Source organism: Squalius cephalus, assembly GCF_949319135.1.
Source record: "Squalius cephalus genome assembly, contig: scaffold_83, whole genome shotgun sequence".
NCBI classification, from domain to species: Eukaryota; Metazoa; Chordata; class Actinopteri; order Cypriniformes; family Leuciscidae; genus Squalius; species Squalius cephalus.
Window position 1 is genome coordinate 107779 of NW_027645857.1, and position 27255 is coordinate 135033.

Below are 27255 nucleotides of genomic sequence, written 5' to 3' on the forward strand. Positions count from 1 at the left end.
TTGTAGTTGTTTGTGTGTGGGTTGTGAAATGCTTAAAAACACAGCAAAATGAAAGTCTCAAAATCCAAATGAATTAAATGAGATCGACTCAGAAAAGACGTCAATGAATGCATGCGTGTCACCTGATCCACAAACGCATGTCTTCTTTGTTGCATGCGCAAATTATGACCCACTAATACAAAGAAAACATTTGTATTCACAAAAATGTCTCTATTTGTACAAATCTACACATTCATTCAATTTTGAATTTTGCACACGCAAGTTGAAAGGCATTTGGTTGTGAATAGTAAAACCTATCTGCAACATTTATCAAGTTCATGGATAATTGTGCTTGCACACGTTAATCATTTTGATATTCGTCCCATACTCAAAGATCAACAGAGCGGCTGCCAGTTTACCAAAGGTTGAATTTACACAACAGGTTTTTGCAGGTCATTTACGGGAAATCTGAATTTGACTGCTGCTACTCTTCATATTTATGAGATCTTTATGAATCTCCTGCACTAAATTTGCATTTGTGTTTTTCATTAGGCACTGATTCAAAAGACTCAAGATTCAGATTTATTCAGAGTCTATATGTTAAATGAACTTAAAATATATATTTGATTTAGAAAATGTATGAAAAGTTATTTGTGTATCACACAGGAGATTCATAAAGATCTCATAAGGATTTGAAAAGTGAATGACAGTCAAACATAAATATTACTTGCTATACTGTTAGATTGTAGATTGCTGAACTGAAGTGTCAGTTTACTTACAAAACAAATGCAAAAAAACAGAGAGAGAGCAGTTTGGACTTTGAGGGTGACGGAGGCAGGTATAAATCTGAGCTGCTGCAGGTTCACACACACACACACACACACACACAGAGAGAGACATGATGGACGTGAAGCTGCTGTGTCTGACTGTTCTTCTCTCCTCACCCCTCCTCACACTGTGTGACCCGCTGTGAGTATTAAACACACCGTTTGCTCATAGAGTTACTAATAATCAGTTTTTAAGATTTCAAACGCTGTGATTTGATCTCCTCAGGTTTGTTCTGTCAGCTCCTAATTTGCTGAGAGTGGATTCCTCAGAGAACGTGTTTGTGGAGGCTCAGGATTACTCTGGAGGACACCTGAACGTGAGGATCTCAGTGAAGACCTTCCCAAAGAAAGACAGGGAGATACTGTCCAAAACAGTGACACTGACTGCAGAAAACAATTACCAGATCCTTACAGATATAAAGGTGAGAGCTCCATAAATACAGTGATGTTTCATTCTGTAACATGTTGAGAGTCAGGAGCAGGCTGGGAAGCAGATCCACATCCAGGTTTATTCAAATAATCCACAAGGTCATAATCCACAAGGTAACTAGCATAAACAAATAAAAATACGATAAACCAGAGAATGTGATTTCAGCGACTGATAGAGAACAAGGGCTATATATACACAGGCATGATAACAAGGGGCCGTAGATAATAAGAAACACCTGGAGACTAATCAACTTGAAAACCTACAAAGAACTACAAAACATGGTGTAAGACAGGAAATAACATAAGAGACCAGGAACACACAAGACAGGGGAACACAGGCTGGGATCATAACACATTCTCATTATTTTATTATCACATAAAATTCAGGCTGACTGATTATCTGTTCTCTAGATCCCTGATGATCATAACTATTTCTCTGATGATCCTCTGGAGAAGCAGTATGTGTATCTACAAGCTTGGTTTCCATCTCACACCCTGGAGAAAGTGGTCATGGTCTCATTCCAGTCTGGATATATATTTGTACAGACAGACAAGCCCATCTACACGCCTGCTAGCAGAGGTACGATTATGTGCTAAGTAAAGTTCACAACGTAATTTCGGGAGGAATATCTAATCTTTCAATTAACTGCTGGAGCATAAGCAGCCGCTCACCTTCATCAGCTGTTTTGGCGTCCCTCCACCTCCCCAACTCCACCAACATCATTTAAATAACATAATTATAACATCTTGCTACCATACTCATCATGTAAGCATCAGTAGTCCCACTGGAGGGTATATCTAAGCTCGAGTTGAAGCTGCTTCATTGAGCCCTCCATTGTGGACACCAATCCAAATATACTTAACCTTTTTAGCTTAAAGATTATATGGGCAAAGGATCTCATGAAATACTTGGAAAATATAACGCACAATGTGAACTTTATACATAAGCATGACATAATTGTTTATTATTAAACTGACCGCTGCATGTATTCAGGGTTTGAATCTGAGTAAAAAAAAAAATTTTTTTTGCTTTGACCTCTTTTGCAGTTCGATACAGGATTTTCTCTCTGACACCCAACATGAAACCATTCAGTCAGACTAGAGTCACGGTGGAGATCATGGTACACACTTATATAAGTGCACACTGTTAACACACACACACACACACACACACACACACTCGAGACATTTTAGCTGTAATGTGCATGTACACTGCTGATCTCAGTAAACACACAGTGTTAATGCTGATTTCTGTGTTTCTGAAGAATCCACAAGGCATCACATTTTCATCAGAGAAGATATATCCAGTGAAAGGGATGAAGTCTGGAAACTATGACATTCCTGAGGTTGCCAGGTGTGTTTGTGTGTGAAACACTGTGAAGACTGAACTTGCTCAACCCGAGTTAATTTAGTTTAGTGATTCATTATGTCTATCTTACAACGCAGCTAATACTCATAAATGTGATCTGTGTTATGAGGTTTGTTTCATCTGTTGTATAATGCTTATTTAAAAATGTTTTGAAATGTTTTTGTTTCAGTCTTGGGATCTGGAAGGTTGTCACTCGGTACACACACACTCCTCAGAAGACGTTTACTGCAGACTTTGAGGTCAAAGAATATGGTAAGATGTGTGTCAACAAAATGTGTGTTGTGTAAATGCAATGAAACTAAAAGAATGTATTTATTTATTTGTGTCTGTTCTCTGGATTGATTTATAGTGCCGCCAACATTTGGAGTCAGATTAAGACCCAGTAAGTCATTCTTCTATGTGGGTGACGAGAGCCTGATAGTCGACATTGAAGCCAAGTAAGACAACATATGTTCTGCTTCTCTGTATTCAAAATTAATCTTTAATTTGTGCACACACTGATTTAAAATTGATCTCTATGTAAACTACAAAATAATGTGCTATGAGAGCATCCAAAACTTTTCATGAGTGTTTGAGATAGTATAAATTTCAAAAGCAACAAAGACATTTATCTTAGTCTCAAAAGGCATATTTTTTTGAGTTGTGGTTATTCTGTATTTTACTGGTAGTATGAATATTGTTGTGTATCCGCTCTCATGACTGAAGTTTCCTCGCTCATCGTTCCTCGCCTCCTCGCAGTGCAGTTAGAGGACTGAGATGCTCTTCTAGATGACTGAGATCCAGCGTTTACGGGTCATGGGCTGGAGGGCGGAGGAGCGAGGAAACAAGAAAGCATCAGTTTGAGCATTGAGAAGCACCCACAGATTTTGGGGATGCTAGTGTGCAATGAACATGATGGATTATGGACAATATATTGATGTATGCTGTGTCTGAAAGAAACTCTGTGTGTTCATGTTTATAAGCATGAAGGGATGAGGAGTCCCAGGAAGTGGATTTGAGGCAATGTTTGGTTTGCAACATTTGTTTGCATAAATCTGAATGCATGGACTCTGTTTGCATTTGTTAAATGTTGTCAACAACAACAGCTTAAGGGAAAGTCGTAACAGGTTTTATATATCATTTAATATGACTGAATCAACCTGACATCAGTTGGTTACACCAGGGGTTTTGAAAGTGTGTGGCACAGAGAGCAGCTCCAGTAGCCTGGCAAGCCAGACCTACATCAAGATGTTGGGTCTGGCAACTCACCATAGACACGGCTCAATCCAAGGAGAGGGATAAACGGCTGTCTTTTCAAATTCGCTCTGCATGCAACAGGACAGCACTACAACCAACCAGAGCGTTTTCCCACCAGCGGAGCTAGTTGATGATAGATTAAACTTTTGCCAGATCTGGCCGGCAAAACTATGAACACATCTTCCTGTTTTAAGAATGCCTTAAATGCCGTTCTTTGCTCTTTTCTCAAAGAAATGCTTAACTCCAAGTCCTCCAGAGTAGGGCTGGGCGATATATATCGTGAGATTGTTATGCGCATCTCGTCAGTAAAGCCGGTTCCTTGATTAGTAGTAAATCGCCATCACCTGCTTTCAGATGGAGCGGCATTTACTACAAAGAGCCGTAGTTAACTGACAAGCTGAGCCATATCGCATTAACCCTCTGGGGTCTGGGGTGTTTTTGGGGTCCTTGAGATGTTCTGACATGCCCTGACATTTGTGCTTTTTTCAGTTGCTTATAAACATATCAATGGCAAAAAAAAATTACACTCTATTTAGCACAAACAGGACTACCATGATATGTGAGCCACATGTATGTACATGTTTTCATTTTTGAGAGAATAATTTTTATGCATGGTTATTGAAAAAACTAAAAATGAAAGTTTCTGAAATAAGGCCACAAAACACATACTAAATATATGTCAATAAGACTTTTGACTAATGGATGTCGTCGCCTAGAGTTTTTTCTTCAAAATGATGTGAAAATCATCCTGCCTAATCATTCACATAAAACGATACATTGATTTAAGTTTTGCAAAACACTTTTAGTTTGGAAAGGCAATATGCGGATGGGGCGTAAATGATCATGCATATTTAGTAGTTCACACCTGATGAGTCAATGCCCCTGCATACTTAATGAGCCATTCATTCAGGTGTGTCACCTATAGCTAACTTAAATATACAAGCTTCATAAAAATGATCATTCTAGAAGAAAATTTCAGATGGCATTTAGAGGCTTTTGCATCTGAACTCTTCATATATACACACACACACACACACACACACACACACACATATATATATATATATACACACACATATATATATATATATATATATATATATGCATACACACACACATATATATATATATATATATATATATATATATATATATATATATATATATATATATATATATATATATGCATACACACACACATATATATATATATATATGTGTATATATTTATACACAAATATTTTATATACATTTTTTTTTTTTTTTTTTTTTTTCACACATTGTGCTTGCAAATTGTATAATATCCAAGGTAAACATGTCTAGTAATTGTGCAGTTAATTCTCATACTGTATTTTCAGTTTTGGAATATTTATCCTCTCCCCAAATTTGTTACTAATAAAACACAATACAAATTATTTAAAGAAAAAAATTATATTTACCTTTTAATAGTTTGTTTACATCTACCTTGTAAATATATATTTTTTATTAAAAAGGTTACAATTACAACAACAGTTCAAGTGTAATCTTACAGTATATTCTACAGTAAAAACTGTACCCAAATTTAGTCAACAAAATGTTGTCTTTCATATTTCGCCTGACTGTAACGTTGTCTTTATGAAATATTAGGGCATATAAATGTTAATTTGCAGTTTAATACGTTGCTTATACAAATAGCCTACATTTTATTTCAACATATTTCAGTCGATTTTTACTCATCTCAGTATAGCAATACAGTTTGCTAAAACATCATCATTCATTCACACACGCGATTTAAATTTAAACTGTCTTTTGCGAGCTGTGGTAAACAGCGCGCATCTCTGCCGTTCATTCATTCATAAACAGAAACCCGATTCACGTGAGAAGGGAAAAAAAACTTACTACTGTATTCCTCAGCTCAGTCTGATCCTTGCTCCTCGAAATACCCGCACTTCTGAGGAACATTTTCCATTATTATTATTCCTCACAGCGCTGCGAGACGGTGTAAACAAGTAATGATCTGAATAAACTTATGTTTTCTCGAGCTGATATGGGGGCGTTCACAGGATTACGCCGTGGATTGCCTCAGCCATTTGCATTTGAATAGCGCACGCTCTCCGTGGGCGTGTCACATTACATTTGAATCAGCTGTAATGAGCTCGACTGGAATCGCTCTCTTTTAATACAGATTTCACAAGATGAGAATATTTGTTTTTTATATAAATTACTTCATTTAAAAGAAGAGAATTCAAGCTTCATGCCTGTGTGTCTGTATGCCTGTTTGACTGAGTATTCGCTGAGTTATGGTTCATTTTCGGACGCGTTTCAGAATGGACTACACTGACAGAGAGAAGGCAGAACTCGCTTCGTGTTTATTTTTCTTTATTTGGCAAAAAGCACAACACTTTGTTTTTATTGTGACTATACACAAAAATAATACACATTTAACAGAATCGATTGATGTATGAAACTCCAATGAAAAATCAAAGTCAACAGAGTATTTATGAGTTTCTTTTACACTGATAAAAAAAAAGCGAGCTGGTATCGCCGGCGATACCGCCGACCTCAGGGGGTTAAAATCGCGGACGTATCGCCAGCGATAATTAATGCGATATGGCTCAGCTTGTCAGTTAACTACGGCTCTTTCACAGCAAAAACTCCAGTGTTAAATGAACACTCCTGGGAGTGTATATGAGTCCACACTCAAGAGTGTTAAAGTTAATGAGATAATTAAGTGATTAATTTAGTGATGATTGATCATTATTGAAGACACCTGATGTTAACAAGCAGAATCTCTGAAGGAGAAAATCTCAAATTGTAAGCCACCGTTATGGTGATGGGTGTTTGCTTTAGTTGGGCTCTTTTAAAATTCTCTCACTAAATTAATCACTTAATTATCTCATTAACTTCTCTAACTTCTTTCTTAATTTAAGTTTTTGCTGTGTAGTAAATGCCGCTCCATCTGAAAGCAGGTGATGGCGATTTACTACTAATCAAGGAACCGGCTTTACTGATGAGATGCGCATAACAATCTCACGATATATATCGCCCAGCCCTACTCCAGAGTCGCAGCCAAAGCCGATTCGAAAGACTGTTCTCCAGCAGCCGCCATTCTTTGTTTTCAAGTAGCAGGGAATTCACGTGAAACCGTCACACTCACAACTCTGTCGTCATTATGTACAGGGTTCTCAAGTTTTATCAAAAGCTTGGAGTGAGATCACATGCATTTGGGGGAGGAGCCATAATGGAGCCACGCCCCATCTGTCCCCGCCCCCCAATTTTACCCAAATTAACCAGCACAAATTGAAATTATAACAATTGGTAAATCTGATAAATGACAGAGCAATTCATTACATCAAATATACTCTTTAATGTTATATTTCAAAACTACAAATAAGTTATACAAAAATTACAAAAATATAACAAATTTCTGAGAGTTTTTGAAAAACAAATCTTTTTGCATTTTGAATGTGTCTAGTCGAAATGGTATAATGATTTATTGTGTGGTGGGACATTGTGAACAAATGACATATTAGAGTATTATTAAGGTGTGTGTGTGTGGGGGGGGTGTGTGTGTGTGTTTGTGTGTGTACACAAGAGTACACACTCCAGCTTATGAAATGTGTTTTGTGTTGTAAGTGTTTGAAAAATACAAATGCAATGGCAATGATTAATGTATGTTTTGACAGGATATAAAATATTACCCAGAGCACTCTGCTTTAATACATGTAGCCTTAATGTAACTAGAAAGATTAATACAGTATTGTAGCGTTCGCTACTAAAAAGTAAACAGACGGATTCTTCCTCCTTCTAAGGCTTTATTCAGAAACTGCAGGGTTACTGTTGTGGCCGTAACCCACGCCGTACAATATGAAGGGGAGAGATATAACGTGCTGTCTCTGCTATTAAACTCACTCTGTCTTCCCGCTTCCAGCTCTTCACTCGCTCTAGACACTTGACCCCGCTAAAACCCCGCCCCTTAAAGAACCAGGGACTAACAGATAGAACCACTTGTGAGTCGATTAACACTGTCGAACAACATAACACTAACTAACTAGTGTCTTCCATTTATACTGACATTACACTGCCCCCCCTTTAATAAGAAGAACCCTCGTCCACGAGGGGGCAAACAAAGTCTTTAAGGTGCCCAGGCCGACGTCTCTGCCTCCTTGGCTGCATCTCAGGTTGAATGTCTGAGCTTGCAAGGGGATGAGGGGTTGGGGCATGGGGATCAGTGGAAAGTCCATGGGAAGTGGCCGGATGTGGGGTGTTTAGGGCGGAGGATTCAGGAGCCACTGGGGTGTGGGGCACGGGTGTGGGGTCAATGTTGTTTTGTGAGGCAGGGGGGGTACCTTTCTGCCTCTAGGCGGCATCTGCACCCTATACACTACCTCTCCCACCTTCTCTAGAACCAAACAGGGGCCCACCCAATGGCAATCAAGCTTCGGGGAGCGTCCTCTTTTCTTCCTCGGGCTGTACACCCAAACCGACTTGCCAGCCTTGAAGTCTCTTCCCTTGCTCTTAACATCATAGTTCCTTTTCTGTTTCATGCCAGCCTTTTCCAACTGATCTCTGGCAAACACATGGGCTGTCTCCATTCGATCCTGCAACCTCCTTGCATACTCTGGTCCGGCAGGTATACCCGGCATGTCCGGGGGCTTCCCGAACAACAACTCTGGGGGGGTCCTAATCTCACGCCCCAGCATAAGCAAAGCAGGGGTACACAGTGTGGAGTCCTGTACCGCAGATCTGTAGGCCATAAGAATGAAAGGGAGGTGAGTGTCCCAATCCCGTTGATGGTCAGCTGTAAGGATAGCTAGCTGTTGACCCAAGGTCCTATTAAATCTTTCAACCAGGCCATCGCTTTGGGGGTGCAGGGGCGTTGTGCGAGTTTTTTCCATGCCAAGCCGTTCACACAGGGCTGCAAACAGCTTGGATTCAAAATTTCTCCCCTGATCACTATGAATGACCTCCGCCACACCGAACCTGCTGAACATCCCCTCCACCAGTGCATCCGAAACCGTCTCTGCTTCCTGGTTCGGTATTGCATAGGCCTCAGGCCACTTTGTGAAGTAGTCCATGGCAGTGAGGACGAACCGGTTACCTCTTTCAGTGACAGGGAAGGGGCCCATGATGTCCACAGCTACTCTTTCCATTGGTGCTCCTACAGCCTGCTGTTGAAGTTTGGCATGAGACTGATCGAGAGGGCCCTTATAAGCTGCACAGGCATCACATCTGCGGCAGAAATCCTCCACGTCCCTTCTATGCTGGCCCCAGTAGAACCCCTGGCGAAGGCGGCGGAGCGTTTTGGACACCCCGAAATGGCCGGACCCCGTACTCCCATGACAAGCGGTTAACACTGCTTCCCTCAGCGTTTTGGGCACTATTACTTGCCATCTGTCCTCCCCAGTGGCAGGCTCCTTCCATGCTTGCTGGAGCACTCCCTCACTTAGCCTCAGTGTGTTAAATTTGGACCACAGTCCCTTTGTGCCCAACGAGCAGCCCGTAATATCCCCCCAATCGGGTCTCTGCTGTGCCTCCAGCCAACGTAGAACAGGCCTCAGATCCTCATCTTTCTCCTGCTCCAACTTCCACTCTGGTGTATCAAACACCCTCAATGCTCCACATGCAGGCTGTGCTGGCTCGTTTCCCAGACACAGTTCCCTCTCCTGCGTCTCTCTCTTCTCACAGTGATGCTGATGGCTTACACCCAAGCAGATTCGGATCGGATCTTCTGTCAGATAACATCTCCAAAATGTTAAATACCTTTTGACTAGTAACCAAAAGTCCAAATCATAGTCTCTGCTGCACCAATTTAACTGATATAAATACTAGTGTAGAACATTGCATAGAAACTGTGTCTATTCCTTGTTTAGTGAGATCAAATAATAAATCTACTGCAGGATCTAGAAAAAATCTAATTGTTATTAAAACAGAAAATGTTGCTATTAGTAATCAAAAACAATTTCTAAAGCTAGGTCTTCTAAACATTAGATCACTCACACCTAAGGCAGTTATTGTAAATGAAATAGTCACAGATAATAGCTTTGATGTACTTTGTCTTACTGAAACCTGGCTTAAACCAAATGATTATTTCGGTCTAAATGAGTCTACTCCATCAGGATACTCCTATAAGCACGAGCCCCGTCTGATTGGTCGTGGCGGCGGTGTTGCAACAATCTATAGAGATATTCTCAATGTTACTCAGAAAACGGGCTATAAGTTTATTTCGTTTGAAGTACTTGTACTAAATGTTATGCTCTTAGATGTTCGAAAAACATCCCTATTATCTCTAGCCTTGGCTACCGTATATAGACCGCCTGGGCCTTACGCTGATTTCCTAAAAGAGTTTGCAGATTTTCTCTCAGACCTATTAGTTAATTTCGTTAAAGCATTAATTGTTGGAGACTTTAATATCCACGGAGATAATTCAAATGATGCGCTAGGGGCTGCGTTTACAGATTTATTAAACTCCTTTGGGGTCAAAACGTTACCGGACCAACTCATCGTTTTAATCATACACTCAATTTAATTATATCACATGGAACCGATCCAACCGATATAGATATCATTCCACAAAGTGACGATGTCACTGACCATTACATGGTAACTTGCATATTACGTACTCCTGTAATATATCATGCTGCACCGCGTTATCGATTAGGCAGAACAATCCTTCCATCCACCATAGATAATTTTTCAAATAGCTTATCTGATTTGTCTCAGCTGCTCAGTGAACCCAAACAAACAGATGAACTTGAGGAATTAACTAGCACTATGAGCACCATTCTCTCTGGAACATTCGATATTGTTGCACCCATTAGATTAAAAAAGGTCAGAGAGAAAAGTAAAGCACCATGGTACAACAATACTACACATGTTCTAAAGAGAGAAACCCGTAATTTTAGAGCGTAAATGGAAAAAAAAATAACTTAGAGGTCTTTAGAATCGCATGGAAAGACAGTATGTCACGTTATAAAAAGGCCCTAAAAGCGGCCAGGGCTGAGCACCTCCGCAAACTAATAGAAAACAACCAAAACAATCCTAGGTTCTTATTTAACACCGTGGCTAGACTAACAAATAAACAGATGTCTCCTGAACAAAATATTCCGTTACAGTTTAGTAGTAATGATTTCATGAACTTCTTCACTGAGAAAATAGAAAACATCAGAACCACAATTGTAAACGTTCAATCCTCAATCGCGCCTTATAATTCAGCCTCAATTATCACCCCGCAAGAACAATTACAATGCTTTACAACTATAGAACAAAAAGAGTTAAATAAACTTATCACTTCATCTAAAACAACAACATGTTTATTAGATCCTATACCAACTAAACTATTGAAAGAAGTGTTACCTATAGTGGAAGAGCCTCTCCTCAATATTATTAACTCATCTATATCTTTAGGTCATGTTCCAAGAACATTTAAACTGGCAGTTATAAAACCTCTCATTAAGAAACCACAATTAGATCCACATAATCTAGCAAATTATAGACCCATTTCAAATCTACCTTTTATGTCTAAAATACTAGAAAAAGTTGTGTCCGCTCAACTGGGCTCTTTCTTGCAAGAAAATGACATCTATGAAAAGTTTCAGTCTGGATTCAGGCCGCATCATAGCACTGAAACTGCGCTCGTTAAAATCACAAATGATTTACTTTTAGCTTCTGACCAAGGCTGTATCTCAATATTAGTTTTACTTGATCTTAGTGCTGCGTTCGATACTATAGATCATACAATACTCTTAGATCGACTACAAAATTATACTGGTGTTCAAGGACAAGCATTAAGCTGGTTTAGATCGTATTTATCTGACCGCTACCATTTTGTTTATTTAAATAGAGAAAAATCGATTATAACTCCAGTAAACTATGGAGTGCCGCAGGGATCTGTGTTAGGCCCTCTATTATTCTCAATATATATGCTGCCACTTGGAAATATTATAAGGAAACATGGAATTAGTTTCCATTGTTATGCTGATGACACTCAAATCTATATTTCATCACGGCCAGATGAAAACGCTAAATTATCCAAATTGACAGAGTGTGTTAAAGATATAAAAGATTGGATGACGCGTAATTTTCTTTTATTAAATCCAGACAAGACAGAGGTACTAATCATCGGTTCAAAAAACCACCCACAAAACCTCTCACAATACAACTTTAACATAGTAGGATGTCCTGTTACTTTATCCTCTACAGTAAAAGACCTGGGTGTTATACTTGACTGCAACCTGTCTTTTAAAAATCATATTTCATATGTTACAAGAACAGCCTTTTTCCACCTTAGAAACATTGCTAAGCTACATAATATGCTATCTGTTTCTGATGCAGAAAAGTCAGTTCATGCATTCATGACCTCGAGACTAGATTACTGTAATGCTTTATTAGCTGGTTGTCCTGCATCCTCAATAAACAAGCTACAGTTAGTTCAAAATGCCGCCGCTAGAGTTCTAACTAGATCAAGAAAATTTGACCATATAACACCAATTTTATCATCACTACATTGGTTACCTATAAAGTTCTGTATTAATTACAAGGTATTGCTACTGACTTATAAAGCCCTAAACGGCTTAGCCTCCAGTCTATTTAACGGATCTTCTATCGCCCTATAATCCATCGCGCTCTTTAAGGTCACTAAATTCGAGGCTTTTGGTCATACCTAGGATATCCAGATCCACCAAAGGAGGGAGAGCATTTTCACATTTAGCTCCAAAACTCTGGAATAGTCTTCCGGATACTGTTCGTTGCTCAGACTCGCTCTCCCAGTTTAAAACTAGATTAAAGACGCATCTCTTCAGCCAGGCATTCATATAATACTTTTAATCTTACAGTTAAATCCGACCTCTAGTTCATAAACGCCAGAGGAGAACTGGCCCCCGACTGAGCCTGGGTTCTCCCAAGGTTTTTTTTTTCTCCATTAGGTCACCTGATGGAGTTTTTCGGTTCCTTGCCACTGTTGCCTTTGGCTTGCTCAGTTGGGGACATTTGGGGATATTTAATTTATTTAATCAATCAACGATACTATTGATCAGCATTACCAAACGTGGACGTTCCACTAGAAACAAACATTGATGTATTGTTTTAATTTATTACTGTGAAGCTGCTTTGATACAACCTATGTTGTAAAAAGCGCTATATAAATAAACTTGACTTGACTTGACTTGACAGTGACGGCACCCCTCGGCGGCACAGGGGTGACGAGACAAAGCATCGGCATTGGCGTGGTTAGACCCGGGTCTATGAACTACTGCGAAGTCATATGACTGGAGTTCTTCTAGCCATCGGGCCACTTGACCTTCAGGCTCTTTGAAAGACATCAACCATTGAAGAGCAGCATGGTCTGTCCTTATTGTGAATGGTGTGCCGCACAGGTAGTATTTGAAGTGTCTCACTGCCATTACCACTGCAAGGAGCTCACGTCTGGTTACACAATAGCTTTTCTCACACTTGTTAAAGACCCTGCTAAAGTATGCCACTACCTTCTCCCCATCTGGTCTGTTCTGCGATAACACTGCCCCCATGCCGACGTTGCTTGCGTCCGTGTCTAAAACAAACGGCAGTGAGGTGTCAGGTGGAACAAGGACTGGAGCTTCGATCAATGCTTGCCGTAGGGTATCGAATGCCTTCTGGCACTCGTCAGTCCAGACGAAAACATGGTCTTTCTGCTGGAGGCGGAAGAGCGGTGCCCCTATGCATGAAAACCCCCTTACAAACCTCCTATAGTAAGAGGCGAGCCCCAGGAAACTCTTCAGTTGTCTCAGGTCTGTAGGGATTGGCCAGTCTCTAATGGTGTGTATTTTGTCCTCCAGGGTGCCTATGCCCTCCCTCCCCAACTTGTGTCCAAGGAATTCAACTTCCCGCCTCATAAAGTGGCATTTATCTGGATGCAGTTTCAGGCCTGCTGCTGCCACTTTTTCCAGCACCCGTCGGAGGGAATCGAGTGCTACCTCAAACGAATCACCATGGACTAAGAGATCATCCAGGTATACAAGACATTCATGGCGAGGCACTCCTGCCAACACTTTGTCCATGAGCCATTCGAACGTGGCAGGAGCGTTGCAGAGTCCGAACGGAAGGACCTTGAACTGCCAGAGGCCTCTATTTGTGCGGAACGCGGTTTTGGGAGCAGACTCAGGGGACAAAGGCACTTGCCAGTAGCCGCTCCTCAAATCAAGGGTTGAGAACCATGATGAACCAGCTACCAAGTCGAGGGACTTGTCCACTCTAGGCAGAGGATATGAATCCTTTTTCGTGACTTTGTTGAGCTGCCTATAGTCTATGCAAAACCGCCATCTGGAACTGTTTTTCCGTGGTACCATGACGACTGCTGAAGCCCATGGGCTCTCTGAGGGCTATACCCGCATGCAGCATTTCTTCCAATTCCTTATCCGCCGCTTCCTGTCGGGCCAGGGGGAGACGACGTGGCCTTACTCTTATCGGGCGGGCATCTGCAGTGTCAATAACATGGTGCATCAAGTGGGTTAGGCCCACTTCCTTCTCATTGAGAGCAAAAATGTCGATGAAGTCCTCCATGACTTCCCATAAGCACTCTTTTTGTTGCTCACTTAAGCCCTCACAGTTTTTGGACCAAATGTCTCTCACAGCCGAGATCCGAGTCTCTCTCTCACCATCGCATAGCCCATTGTTCACACCACAGCCATTCCGTGCTGACGGAAAAATGGGGGGAGGGGATGTGGCGTCACAATTGGGGCTGTAGTGTGTGTGACAATTTGAACTAATGGCAGGCGATTCCACTGTGTGAGGTGGTGCCCCAAGGGCTGGGCATTCAGCGCTAAGGGCATGCCTGGATGTGTATGCTGAATACACAGATAGGGAAACCTGGGTCAAGTTTGGAGTAGGATGGGTCAGTTGCACCGAACGTCCATCAGGGAGGGTAAGTGAGTCTCTACATAGGTCCAGCACACAGCCAACGGCCCTCAAAAAATCCAGTCCCAGAATGCATGGGTCCTGCACTTTAGCCACCCACGCCTGGAACGACACGGACAGACCCCTTATGTCAAACAGGAAGAGACCTTTCCCTTTTATTGGCGCAAAATCACCAGTCACAGTTTTCAGACGAGCAGACGTCGATTCCAAAGTTGTCCCCACTGGGACCAGGTCAGGACGAACAAGGGTTGCATTCGATCCAGTGTCAACAAGGGCTGTGCAAGCGACTCCCACCACTACAATGGGTATGTGGCAAAAATTTCCAACATAAGACCAGCCCACTACCATAACAGTCTCTGCAGGTTGCAGTTTAACCCCTTTCTCCACCCGCTGCTCCTCATCCTCAGCTTGGGGCGAGGTATGGGAAATATTATCACGGGCCCGTGTCCCCCTGTCTACACGGGCCCCTGGGCGTTTCCCTGCATTTGACCGATCCTAGGGCAATGTCTGATCAGATGGCCTGGCTGGCCACAGCCCCAGCAAACTGAAGGTCGGCGGAGTGAACGGGGCTCTGAGGTGGAGCGGCTCGGGCGCATCGTTGCAGCATTTGCATAATTATCCACCCACGTGGGCGTCCTGGGACACGATTCAGTCATTTCCACGGCCCTCACTATTGGAGTAACTTCAACTGCATCCATTTCAGTCCCCAGCATCTCCCTTTCAATAGCCAGTTCCAGCGCTTCACTCAGTGTGGTCGGGTGAGCTAGCTGCGTTTGTACACGGAGCTCTCTTGGGCTGAGTGCCTGGATAAATCTGTCTCTAGTGAGCTCATTCTGGACTGATGGTGGCATTTCAGCATAGGCGCGTTTACATAAGCATTCAATGTCATTGGCCAAAATACGGAGGGGTTCACCTTGTCTTCTGTGTCTGTTATTAAATTCTGTCCTTAAAAGGACAGGCTGGCTACAATGTCCAAACCGCCTATGAAGAGCCCCAACCAATGCATTATAATCATTTCTTTCTGCAGGACTCAACAACAACAGACAGGCAGCTGCATCATCAGTCAGGCACAGCGCTAACTGCAGGGCTTTATGATTTTCAGGCCAGCCTGCAGCATCAGCTAACAGTTCAAACTGGGCTTTGAATGCATCCCAATCCGTTTTACCAGAGAACCGCGGTGTTTTAATAGCGAGCGTGTCTGAATCTCTGATGTATTCGCTGCAGGCCTGGGCGCCGCCATGTTTGTTTACATCCCGCGTCTTCACGTCATCGCGAGAGTGTGTCTTGCCGCGCTGCACATGCGCTGTCACGTCGGCGCCTTTCTGCTGATGTGCAAACTCACTGTGCGGGGTAAAGGGAGGCACGAAGCCAGCTTCAGCAGCTTGTAACATGATAGCCTCTCTCATCCTAGCCGCCTCGCTCGAAACCCAGCGCGGATCTGCCGCCGGCCCGTGTGTCCACAAGCACTCGCTTTTCCCCCTTACTGTCTCCTGCATCTCTTGCTTCACTTTCGGCCGCGCCCCGTAGTCCATCTCGGCGGCGAATGCTCAGCTCGTGCGTTAAAGTCCGTCACTTCTGACACCAAATGTAGTGTTCGCTACTAAAAAGTAAACAGACGGATTCTTCCTCCTTCTAAGGCTTTATTCAGAAACTGCAGGGTTACTGTTGTGGCCGTAACCCACGCCGTACAACATGAAGGGGAGAGATATAACGTGACCCCGCTAAAACCCCGCCCCTTAAAGAACCAGGGACTAACAGATAGAACCACTTGTGAGTCGATTAACACTGTCGAACAACATAACACTAACTAACTAGTGTCTTCCATTTATACTGACATTACAGTATAATATATAATTTAAAATAAAATAAATACATTTAAATTTATTTAAAATAAAATGAAGAAATACATCTTCATTCCTTCCCATACCCACTAACATTTCCCCTTAGTTTCAGATAACGTAAGCTAGCCAAACTGAGCCAAAGCTTCTGGCCTGGTTGCAAAGTAGTTGTAGAGTTTTTGACTGCATCAATAATAATGTATACGATGGGCTATATATTAAATGTTCTAGCCTAAAAATGTTAGACAAGCTTTCTTCCAACTTACCTTCTCCATCATTCACGAGTGTTCGCGCGATGTTGTTGGTTACCTAGTAACGAACGTACGGCGGCCGAGAATGTTACGTCAACTTCCGTGTGTTCGCGCATCTGTGTTGCTTATTAACGAACGCAATCTGGCCGAAATACGTGCTGGCGGCAGAAAACTTCACTTTGTGTGCCCGCGCCTCGTATACAACGTTATATATAAAGCTTGCAGGACAACTTGGTTGACATTGCCTTTTTAGCGTGAGAAATACACGGTGTGGCGTGTGAGCGTGTGAACTGGTTGAATTGCGTGTGTCTCACGGCCAATGCGTGAGACTTGAGAACCCTGTATGTAAAGCCCGCCCATCGACTCTATACATGATTTGATTGGCCTGACTACACTGTTAACCCTTGCTGTAAAAAAAGGCCAGATTCTGACAATATCATACCATTTTCCATTAAAACAGTAATATACCGTAGAAAATAAAACTAGCCTACAGGAATATACTGTGAATTAACAGCGCTCAACATCGACACTCAGAGGCTGTTTTCACAATCACACCCTATACCCTCATTCACTATTCCCTACATTAGTTCACTAATATAGTCCACTTGACTGAAAAGAAGTGAGTGAATTGAGACACTGATGAACACCTGATAAGCAGAATCACTGAAGGACAGAGAAACAAGAACAGAAAAAAGAGAAACACAAGAACTACAACTGACTTCCAGCAACACTGAGTGTGAAACCAGTTTAACATTATTTCTATCATACATGTACAAAAGTTCTTGTTGAGAATTAACAGAGATTTAGTTAATAATAAAGTTTGTTGTAACCATAATGGAGATCAGTATTTGCTTTAATTGGTCTCTTGTCCCTTGACTTTTTACCATTCATCTCTCTCTGGCTGCTGTAACAGTGAGTTTATAAAACACATTTGTTGTGGGAAGAAAAAGTCAAGAGGAAGATGATCAGATGTTTTAGGCTTTTGTGATGATGTCACAATCATCCTGGACATGATTCTTTGATCTTTTCTGTATATATTCTTTGAATTTATGGGTATTTCATATTTATCATATATCTGTGAATCTATAACATGAGGTCAATATTTCTATAAGGTTTTCTGAAGAATATTGTTATCATATAGTGCATTAAAACATGTTTAAATCCTGCTTGACTCAGACACACACAGACATCAACAATCAGCACATGAATCTCAACAATGGTGACAATCAAAAGTTTCATGTCGCAATTAGGGCTGTGCGATATATATCGTGAGATTGTTATGCGCATCTCGTCAGTAAAGCCGGTTCCTTGATTAGTAGTAAATCACCATCACCTGCTTTCAGATGGAGCGGCATTTAGGGCTGAGGAAATAATTAAGTGATTAATTTAGTGATGATTGAGCATTATTGAAGACACCTGATGTTAACAAGCAGAATCACTGAAGAAGAAAATCACAAATTGTAAGTTACCATTAAGGTGATGGGTGTTTGCTTTAGTTGGGCTCTAGACCATTATATGTTTACTTTAATATTTACTGTTGTTTGTCTGCTGTTATTGATTAATAACAGTTAAATGAACAAAGTAAAATGTTATCTATCTTATAGTGTTGGTTATGTTTTGACATAATCATGCTGTGATCTGAAAAGGAAACTTATTGAGATAGTTTGGTTTAACTTGTTAGCAGCAGTTTAGTGATTCTTCAGCCTGTGATTATCAGTACTTTACTTATAATTCAAAATATTTAATAAACATTGTTCTGATCAATAGATGTTCAGATTACTTCATTTAAAACACAGACATCAATAATCAGCCTGTGAATCTCAACAATGGTGACAATAATAAAGCATGTTGCAGTGGCTGCCACCAATCACAACTCATTAATGGCTCCCATCATGCATTGCGGTATGAATAAATTATGATCTGAATTGTCTATGTAATTTACTTTTCCTAATTGAATATTCTGCTCCTCACCATTGTTGAGATGCATAGACTGAATCTTGAAATCTGTGTGTGCCTAAAAGAATGATTTTTTTTTTAAGCAACTTTTAAGAAATCCTTTATATTATATCAATAATGCTGGGCATTTATGCAGATTCACTAACCAACAATATAAATCGAAGTCAGAAAGAAGGATTTTAATGAGTTCAGTGATCAAGTTCAAATGATGATTGTCATAATATAACCTACACCATCAGACCACTTTTTTTTTCTTTGTTTATCTGTCAGTTATAACTCAGATACAGCAGCCAAATAAAATCTAAAGTACATATATAATGGTCTAGAGCCCAACTAAAGCAAACACCCATCACCTTAATGGTAACTTACAATTTGTGATTTTCTCCTTCAGTGATTCTGCTTGTTAACATCAGGTGTCTTCAATAATGTTCAATCATCACTAAATTAATCACTTAATTATCTCATTAACTTAAACACTCTTGAGTGTGGACTCATACACTCCCAGGAGTGTTAATTTAACACTGGAGTTTTTGCTGTGAAAGAGCCGTAGTTAACTGACAAGCTGAGCCATATCGCATTAAGTATCGCTGGCGATACGTCCGCGATATTAATGCGATATGGCTCAGCTTGTCAGTTAATTACGGCTCTTTGTAGTAAATGCCGCTTCATCTGAAAGCAGGTGATGGTGATTTACTACTAATCAAGGAACCGGCTTTACTGACGAGATGCGCATAACAATCTCACGATATATATCGCACAGCCCTAGTCGCAATGCATGCTGGGTTCCAGGATAATATAAAACTCCCAGCATGCACTGCTGCATGAATAAAAAAAATATATATACATTAAAAAAAAATATTGCCACCATTGTTGAGATTCATGTGCTAAATTGTGATATCTCTGTGTTTCTAATAGACAGTGTAGCTCTGTTTCTCTGGTTATGCATGATGTGTTAAAAAAAAATTAGTCATTGTAATTTATTGCTGTGGTTTCACAGCGGGGGTAATGTAACACTTTTGATTAAGGATTAAACTCTGAATGAGTGAGAATGAATTTCCTTAGTGAATGAACAGGCAATATGATGATTTTATCACCATAATCAACATAACCACAATCATTCATAAACTGTGTGTGTGCACAAGTGTGATTTGCACAAAAATAGCTGAAGCAGCAAAAGAAACACTTATGTTTTAGCATCAGCATCCCAACTAAAGCAAGCACTTAACTCTATAATGGTAACTTCAAACCAAACATTTTCAATTAAACATCTCAATAACAACTTCTGGAGATGTACAGTATGACAGAAATAAAGTCATAGTGGTTAATAATAAGTGTAATAATGTGTAATGGCTGGAGGTCAGTTGTATTTCTTGTGTTTCTCTATTTTCTGTTCTAACAGCAGGTGTTCATCACTAATGCTCAACAATCATTAACATATTCCCTTAATTATCTCACTGCAACACTGCGTCAATGTCACTTTTTACTCTTTGTAGTGTGGATTTCCCTGTGGAGTTGAAAGGGTTAACAGTGTAAGATAAAAAAGTCACACCCACAAAATGTATTTTACAGTAATAAACTGTAAGTTATAAAACAGGTATATACTGGCAACACTGTTGCCAGTATGTAACTGTAAAATCTTGTTTTTTGGGTCACCATTGTGCAGAAGAGTAGAGCCTGTGCTTCAGTCCAGGAGAAGATCTTCAAACATTGATGATTTGCTGCATGTTGCTTTATTTAACAGTGGAAATTATTTCCAGTGGAAATCTCTTTATTTACAAAAGTTTTTTTGTGGTTTCAAAATAAATAAGTTCACAATAATACTTTGCTCACGTTGTTAATGCTTTATAAATTCTAGTTAATACATTTAAATGACAGTTGGTCAATTTAAGCCAGTCGATTTCTGCAAGTGAAATTAGTTAACTCAAATTTTAGTGCATTTTTACAGTAACATACTGTAGATTACAGTAAATAACTGTACAATTAACAGTAAATTACTGGCAACAGTGTTGCCAGTATTTTACTGTGAAAAAAAAAAAAAACGGTAAGGTCTAACAGTGTAGAGTTTGCTTTTTCCAGCTCGAAAGTCAACGGAGAGTTGCTAGACTACCCTGGCTGCAAAATTAATTTTACTGCCAATTTTACTAAATGAACAACATACTGCCGCTAGGGTGCGTCTAGATTTCTAGGCTAAAATGTATGACTTTTGGAAGTGCAATTTGAGGTGTCCCGAAGACACCATAAATGTCGTTTTCTAAGGTAACTGTGAAGTAATTTGGGGCTACAGCTCCAGAGTATATTGGCTACACTGTAAAATCCAACAGTTGTTCTTCTAACTAACAGTTTTTAGATAACTATATATATACAAAATGAGTAGTGTACATGCTCATATAAAAAAAAAATGAAACCCTCATGTTGTTCAAAACCTGTATGACTGTGGAGAAAGAAAAGAAGGTTGTTAGACAAACGTTCAAGCTGCTTTTTTTCTATGTAATGAAAGTGGATGTGGATCAGGGACAGTTGTCGTCACTGTTCAGTTTTTACAGCAGAAATTGTCTGTGCTTTTATAGGTACCTGTTTGGACAGAGGGTGGAAGGAAATGCGTTTGTGATGTTTGGTGTGATGGACGATGAGAAGAAAACAAGTATTGCTTCTTCTCTTCAAAAAGTTCAGGTGGGAGACATTAAACTGTTTACAAGCTGGGATCAATCTCATTTCTCCTCACCTAAAGAGTGACTTAAAACATTAAATACCTTTTATCTTGTCTTGTAGACTGATGTTAAAGTCTTTCTCGTATGAATAGATTAGGGAAGGAGAAGGTACAGCAGAACTGACCAGGGAGATGATCACTAAGACCTTTCCAAACATTATCCAGCTGGTTGGACGATCAATCTATGTTTCAGCCAGTCTTTTAACAGAAAGTGGTAAGACTCAACAGATACTGTACATCTGTATGTTTACATGCCTGTGTGTGATAATATGAGAGGCTAATCCTGTGCGTGCGTGTGTGTGTGTGTGTGTGTGTGTGTGTGTGTGTGTGTGTGTGTGTGTGTGTGTGTGTGTGTGTGTGTTTCAGGCAATGAAATGGTGGAAGCAGAAAGGAGAGGCATTCAGATTGTGACGTCACCGTACACCATCCACTTCAAGAAAACACCACAATTCTTCAAACCTGGGATGCCCTTCAGTGTCTCGGTATAAAACATTAGAAAGTAGGGGTGTGCAATATGACAATAAAGTCTGCGTGAAACGAAATTTGCGATAGTCTTTTTTTTTTCCTTTTGTGGCATTTATATATATATAGAAATAAAGATATATTTTGCCATATCGCCTATCCCTACTAGAAAGTTGCAAACCTGAAGGGTTGCAGGAACTGAGGAACAATTTCATAAATATATTATTTATTTTGCTCTGGGTTCTATAACAGGTTTACGTAACAAATCCTGACCAGACTCCTGCTGAGAATGTGGAAGTGGAGGTCAATCCTGGAGGGGTCAGAGGTCAAACAAGAGCCAATGGCATTGCAAAGGTTACCGTCAACACTCCAGGAGGATCTTTTACACTGCAGATCACTGTAAGACCTGCAAAATCAACTAATGTTCAGTCACTTTCACTGAAGAACTGGTGGAAAATATATCAGTTAACATATGTTGAACAAGCAATGGAGTATATACTACATAGCACATCAGAAAACAAATTTATTCCAGGCAAAGACCAAAGATCCACAATTAAGAGATGAACAGCAGGCAGTGAAGACAATGACAGCTCTGAACTACATTCCCAAAGTATCCAGCTCCAAAAACTACTTGCACATCGGCATTTGTGGTGCAGAGCTTCAGATCGGTGATCAAATGTCAGTCAATCTCAATACTGGACAAAGTCCAGGAGTCAAAGATCAAGATTACACATACATGGTAAAGATTATGGTTATTTCTAAATAAAGCTGCACCACAAATGTATTTATTATGTCGATTAACTTCCACAGCTAGTGTTTGAAACCATATGAATGTCATAAATACTGTTAACTCATCTGCCTCATTTTCAGATCTTGAGTAAAGGTCAGATTGTTCAAGCAGACAGGTTCAAGAGGAGAGGACAAGCTCTAGTGACTCTGTCTCTACCTGTAACCAAAGACATGGTGCCGTCCTTCCGCTTTGTGGCTTATTACCATGTGGGCTCGTCTGAGGTGGTGTCTGATTCAGTCTGGGTCGACGTGAAGGACACGTGCATGGGAACGGTGGGTCAACCATCACAAGAAATTATTGACATGCTCATCAACTAGATCTGATTCAGTGTCTCTCGTTTTAACAGCTCAAGCTTCAGGTGAAGGACAAGATGAATACCTATGGCACAGGAGATGAGGTCAAGCTGCAGATAACTGGAGATCCTGGAGCTAGAGTTGGGCTGGTGATGGTTGACAAGGCTGTGCATGTCCTTAACAAGAACAGACTCACTCAGACTCAGGTGAAGGACCTTCTTAAGCATCTCAACAGCTTGTAATTTAGTTAATAAATTATATCTTTGTTGCTTCAGATCTGGGACGTCATAGAGAAGCATGACACCGGCTGTACGGCAGGAGGTGGAAGGGACAGTATGGGGGTTTTCAGTGATGCAGGTCTGATGTTTGAGTCACACACTGCAGGAGGAACCAACACCAGAACAAGTATATATGTATATTTGTAATTTCTTCAATTTGAATAAATACCAGCATATTTTATTTTATATTTCACTAAAATGAATCCATAGGGGCAGTGTCTATTATGTTAACTAATCTAAGTTGGTATAATCAGCGCTGGAAAAGCACTGCACCAAGTTCAATTGTAGTGAATTCCCTCTCACACATTAGAGCGCCATATGCTAATTTCATTCTAATTAAATTCCCTCTAGCGCCGGAGTGTCCCTTCCTTTCAAAGAGAAGACGGAGATCACTGGGTGAGAATCTGCTCTTATGATTCGACCCTTTAAAGATTAAACATGTTTTAAAGTTCATCTCTGCTGTTAAATATGTTGTTTATCTGTCATTGTGGCTTGAATGATCCCTGTATTGGAAAAGTTAACATAATCTTGAGGATTATCAGAACATGCTAGTATTGATCCAGCTATGATGTCTACAGAGCCCCTAACAGACAAAAATATGAGATGGGAAGAAAAATAATATGATAATGCTTTTGCTTTCTCTCACAAATGTGTGGCATTCCCCCGAGAAACTTTCAGAAAATAAATAATTGATTAAACAGTGCAAATACGATATCTCTAGCACCAATCAGGGCTTTCGAACCCTGACACATTTTTACTTGACTTGATTGTTTGTCCTTTTGCTCTAAAATGTATATTCTGTCACATTTTTATCTGTTACAACAGGTGATGATGACTATTATACAGACTCTGATGAGATCGTGTCACGTACTCAGTTCCCTGAGAGTTGGCTTTGGGAAGAGATTGATCTATGTGAGAATTGGTGAGTAGGAGAGCCGTCAGTTGAGCATCCTTAGCAAATAATGTCATTCAACATGAGCCGTTGGTGACATTGTGTGCGTGTGTGCGTGTGTGTGTGTGTGTGTGTGTGTGTGAGTCTGATAGTGATAGTAAACAACCAATAAAAGAGTACTTCATCAGTCTTCTTGTATTTTCCTCATATCCCAGTCCAGCACCAGTCAGAGATAAAGTGATCTACCTGAAAGACTCTATTACTACTTGGCAGATCTTGGCTGTCAGTCTGTCACCAACACTTGGTAAGATGAAGCTGCAAACACAGGATACATGGTCTGAAAATCATCATCATCATCTTCATCATCATCATCATCATCATCCAGGAGCTGCTGCTTTAAACCCTTCTGTGTGTCTGTGTTCCTCCTCAAAGGCATCTGTGTGGCAGAACCTGAGGAGATTATAGTTTTTAATAGATTTTTCATTGACCTCAAGATCCCTTATTCAGCTGTGCGCGGTGAACAACTGGAAATCAAGGCCATTATTCACAACTACACACCAAAGAAGCAGAAGGTAGATTTGGTTTGCTATTAAAAAATATTTTTTAATTTATGTTATACATTAAAATGTTCATCATAATAACTATTTCTGCAGGAGTCAAATCATAGACATATCAGAAATATCTTCTGTCATCACACATGTCATGTTCAGTTGCATTTACTTTGGAGGAAGTTTCCTCTAGATATTGAAGTGATTTGTGTCTCGCTCTCCTGTTTTCACAGGTGCGTGTGGAGTTTATGGAGACAGAAAATGTTTGCAGCTTTGCCAGTAAGAAAGGCAAATACAGAACAACAGTAAACGTTGACAAAGACTCCAGCATAGCGGTTTCATATGTGATTATTCCCATGACGCTGGGAAATCACATGATTGAGGTGAAAGCATATGATTCTGTCCACACTGATGGAGTGAGAAAGACCCTGAAGGTGGTGGTACGTCTGATGGCATTTCTGTCAATTTTGATTTGGTCATTCATTAATATAATCAATAGATGTTCATCATATTTTGAATAGATAAACTCTCTCTCTCTCTCTCTCTCTCTCTCTCTCTCTCTCTCTCTCTCTCTCTCTCTCTCTCTCTCTCTCTCTCTCTCTCTCTCTCTCTCTCTCTCTCTCTCTCTCTCTCTCTCTCTCTCTCTCTCTCTCTCTCTCTCTCTCTCTCTCTCTCTCTCTCAGTCTGAGGGTGTGCTGATTCCATTACATAGACTAAACGTGGAGCTCAATCCTATTAAGAATGGTGAGATTTACTGTGAACCATACAATTACATTACTGTTATACTTCCATTATACAACATTACACACATTATACTTTCAGCCAATTATGAAAAAAAAAAAAATGTCTAAATATCATTATAGTTCGAGTTAATCAAGAGATCTGAATGAACTCCAACACTTTTTGTAATTACTCCTACTCTTACTCACCAGAAGCATACAAAAATTCACCAACTCATTACTCTTCCTCCATCTTCCTCTTTGTCTCTGTGTCTCATCCCAAATGGAACAGGGGAGAAACCTATAGTTATTAAAGCTGAAACACCAAAGGATCGGGTTCCAGACACACCTGCTAACACCTACATCTCAATTACTGGTGAGGAAAAATGTTTTCATGAATGTGCAACATCCATTTACTCCTCTGGGAGTTTTAGCACTTGTATGAAGATTGTTCCACAGTCCTTAATGCTGGGACTGGTTTGTAATTGGGGCTGAACGACTTCAGACTTTTTAAAGTCGACTTTTATGTGAATTAATTTTACCTGGCAGCGTCTCTCTACTAATACTGAAGCTGTGGGTTTTAGTTACTAAGAAATATATGGCAGGATATTTTTTAGTTTCTAAGCTATTTTATTGATAAATCACAGAACAGAGTTTACAATACATTACAGCACTACAGAAAGATTCTGTACGCGCGATCATCACGTGATATGTGCGCTATTATGTGTGTGTGTGTGTGTGTGTGTGTGTGTGTGTGTGTGTGTGTGTGTGTGTGTGTGTGTGTGTGTGTGCGCGAAATGCAGCAGCAGCAGAATTCCAGATAGTATACATATCCGGGCCTCATCTGGGCCAACTATGGCACATTTGACTCAGTTCTGGCAGTGGGAAAGGTCAAATGGGCCGTGTCTGGCCCACACACATCAAACTGGTTCTCAAGCAGATCGCCTGTCAATCAAACTCCCTATGAAGGGTGAATTTTCCAGCTTTCCGTGTTTTCACTGTTATACGGTAGAGCTATTACACATCTTCTGAAAGAGTACAGAATCTCCAGACCAAAACACATGCGAGAAAGATGCAGAAACATGCAAACTCATATCATGTGCATATTTAAAATAATATGATCATCAACATGAAACAGCATATAAATCAAAACTGCCTAATCTTACTGAATGAAATGTCGACCCAGGATGAGCTACAGGACTGTGAAGCTTTAGGGGTGTTGATGGACTCAATCTACTCCATCTGTGTTTTGATCATTGTACTGAATCCAATCTGGATGTAGTCTTTGACAAAAAAAAAAAAAAAAAAAAAAAAAAAAAAAGCTTTTCTTAGCTTTTTGATCAAATGATGGCTTTTTATTAAACTTACCCTCATTCAAATGTTGATAAAAAAAAAAGAATGCATGAAGCTAGAATTAAAACGTTTTCTATTTTTGGGAAAATGCTCAAAAACGCTGTGTTAAACTTTAAGAATCTGAAACTCTGCAGATACAAAACCAAAATGTAACTGTCAAAATGTTGCATAAATATTCCATCCTGACAAAGATAATAAAAAACTGAATTCTCATCCTGCTCTTTCCTCCTTCCAGGTGAAGAGATCTCTCAGACAGTCGAGCAGGCCATCAGTGGAGACTTCATGGGTCGCCTTATTGTCCAGCCCGGTGGTGATGGAGAGGCAAACATTATCTTAATGACTCTACCTGTCATTGCCACTCATTATCTGGACAGCACCAATCAGTGGGAGACTGTTGGCATGAACCGCCGTAGTGAAGCCATTAACCAGATCTACACAGGTCAGCAGGACAAATATAAG

At 40.3% G+C, this 27255-nt stretch overlaps 1 protein-coding gene across 1 annotated transcript; it reads left to right on the forward strand.

Moving 5' to 3' along the window:
* Positions 1-853: 853 nt before the first annotated feature.
* On the forward strand, positions 854-27255 carry LOC307154080 (complement C3-like; the record flags this gene model as incomplete). The annotated part of the gene is made up of 23 exons (XM_079898860.1): positions 854-948; positions 1033-1228; positions 1647-1815; positions 2283-2356; positions 2501-2589; positions 2774-2856; positions 2954-3041; positions 21322-21424; positions 21555-21675; positions 21828-21943; positions 22176-22322; positions 22456-22662; positions 22794-22985; positions 23060-23212; positions 23282-23411; positions 23636-23680; positions 24110-24206; positions 24392-24480; positions 24609-24748; positions 24958-25164; positions 25408-25468; positions 25736-25819; positions 27032-27255. Coding segments are annotated over exons 1-23 (2886 nt in total), but the record flags the coding sequence as incomplete, so codon positions are not given.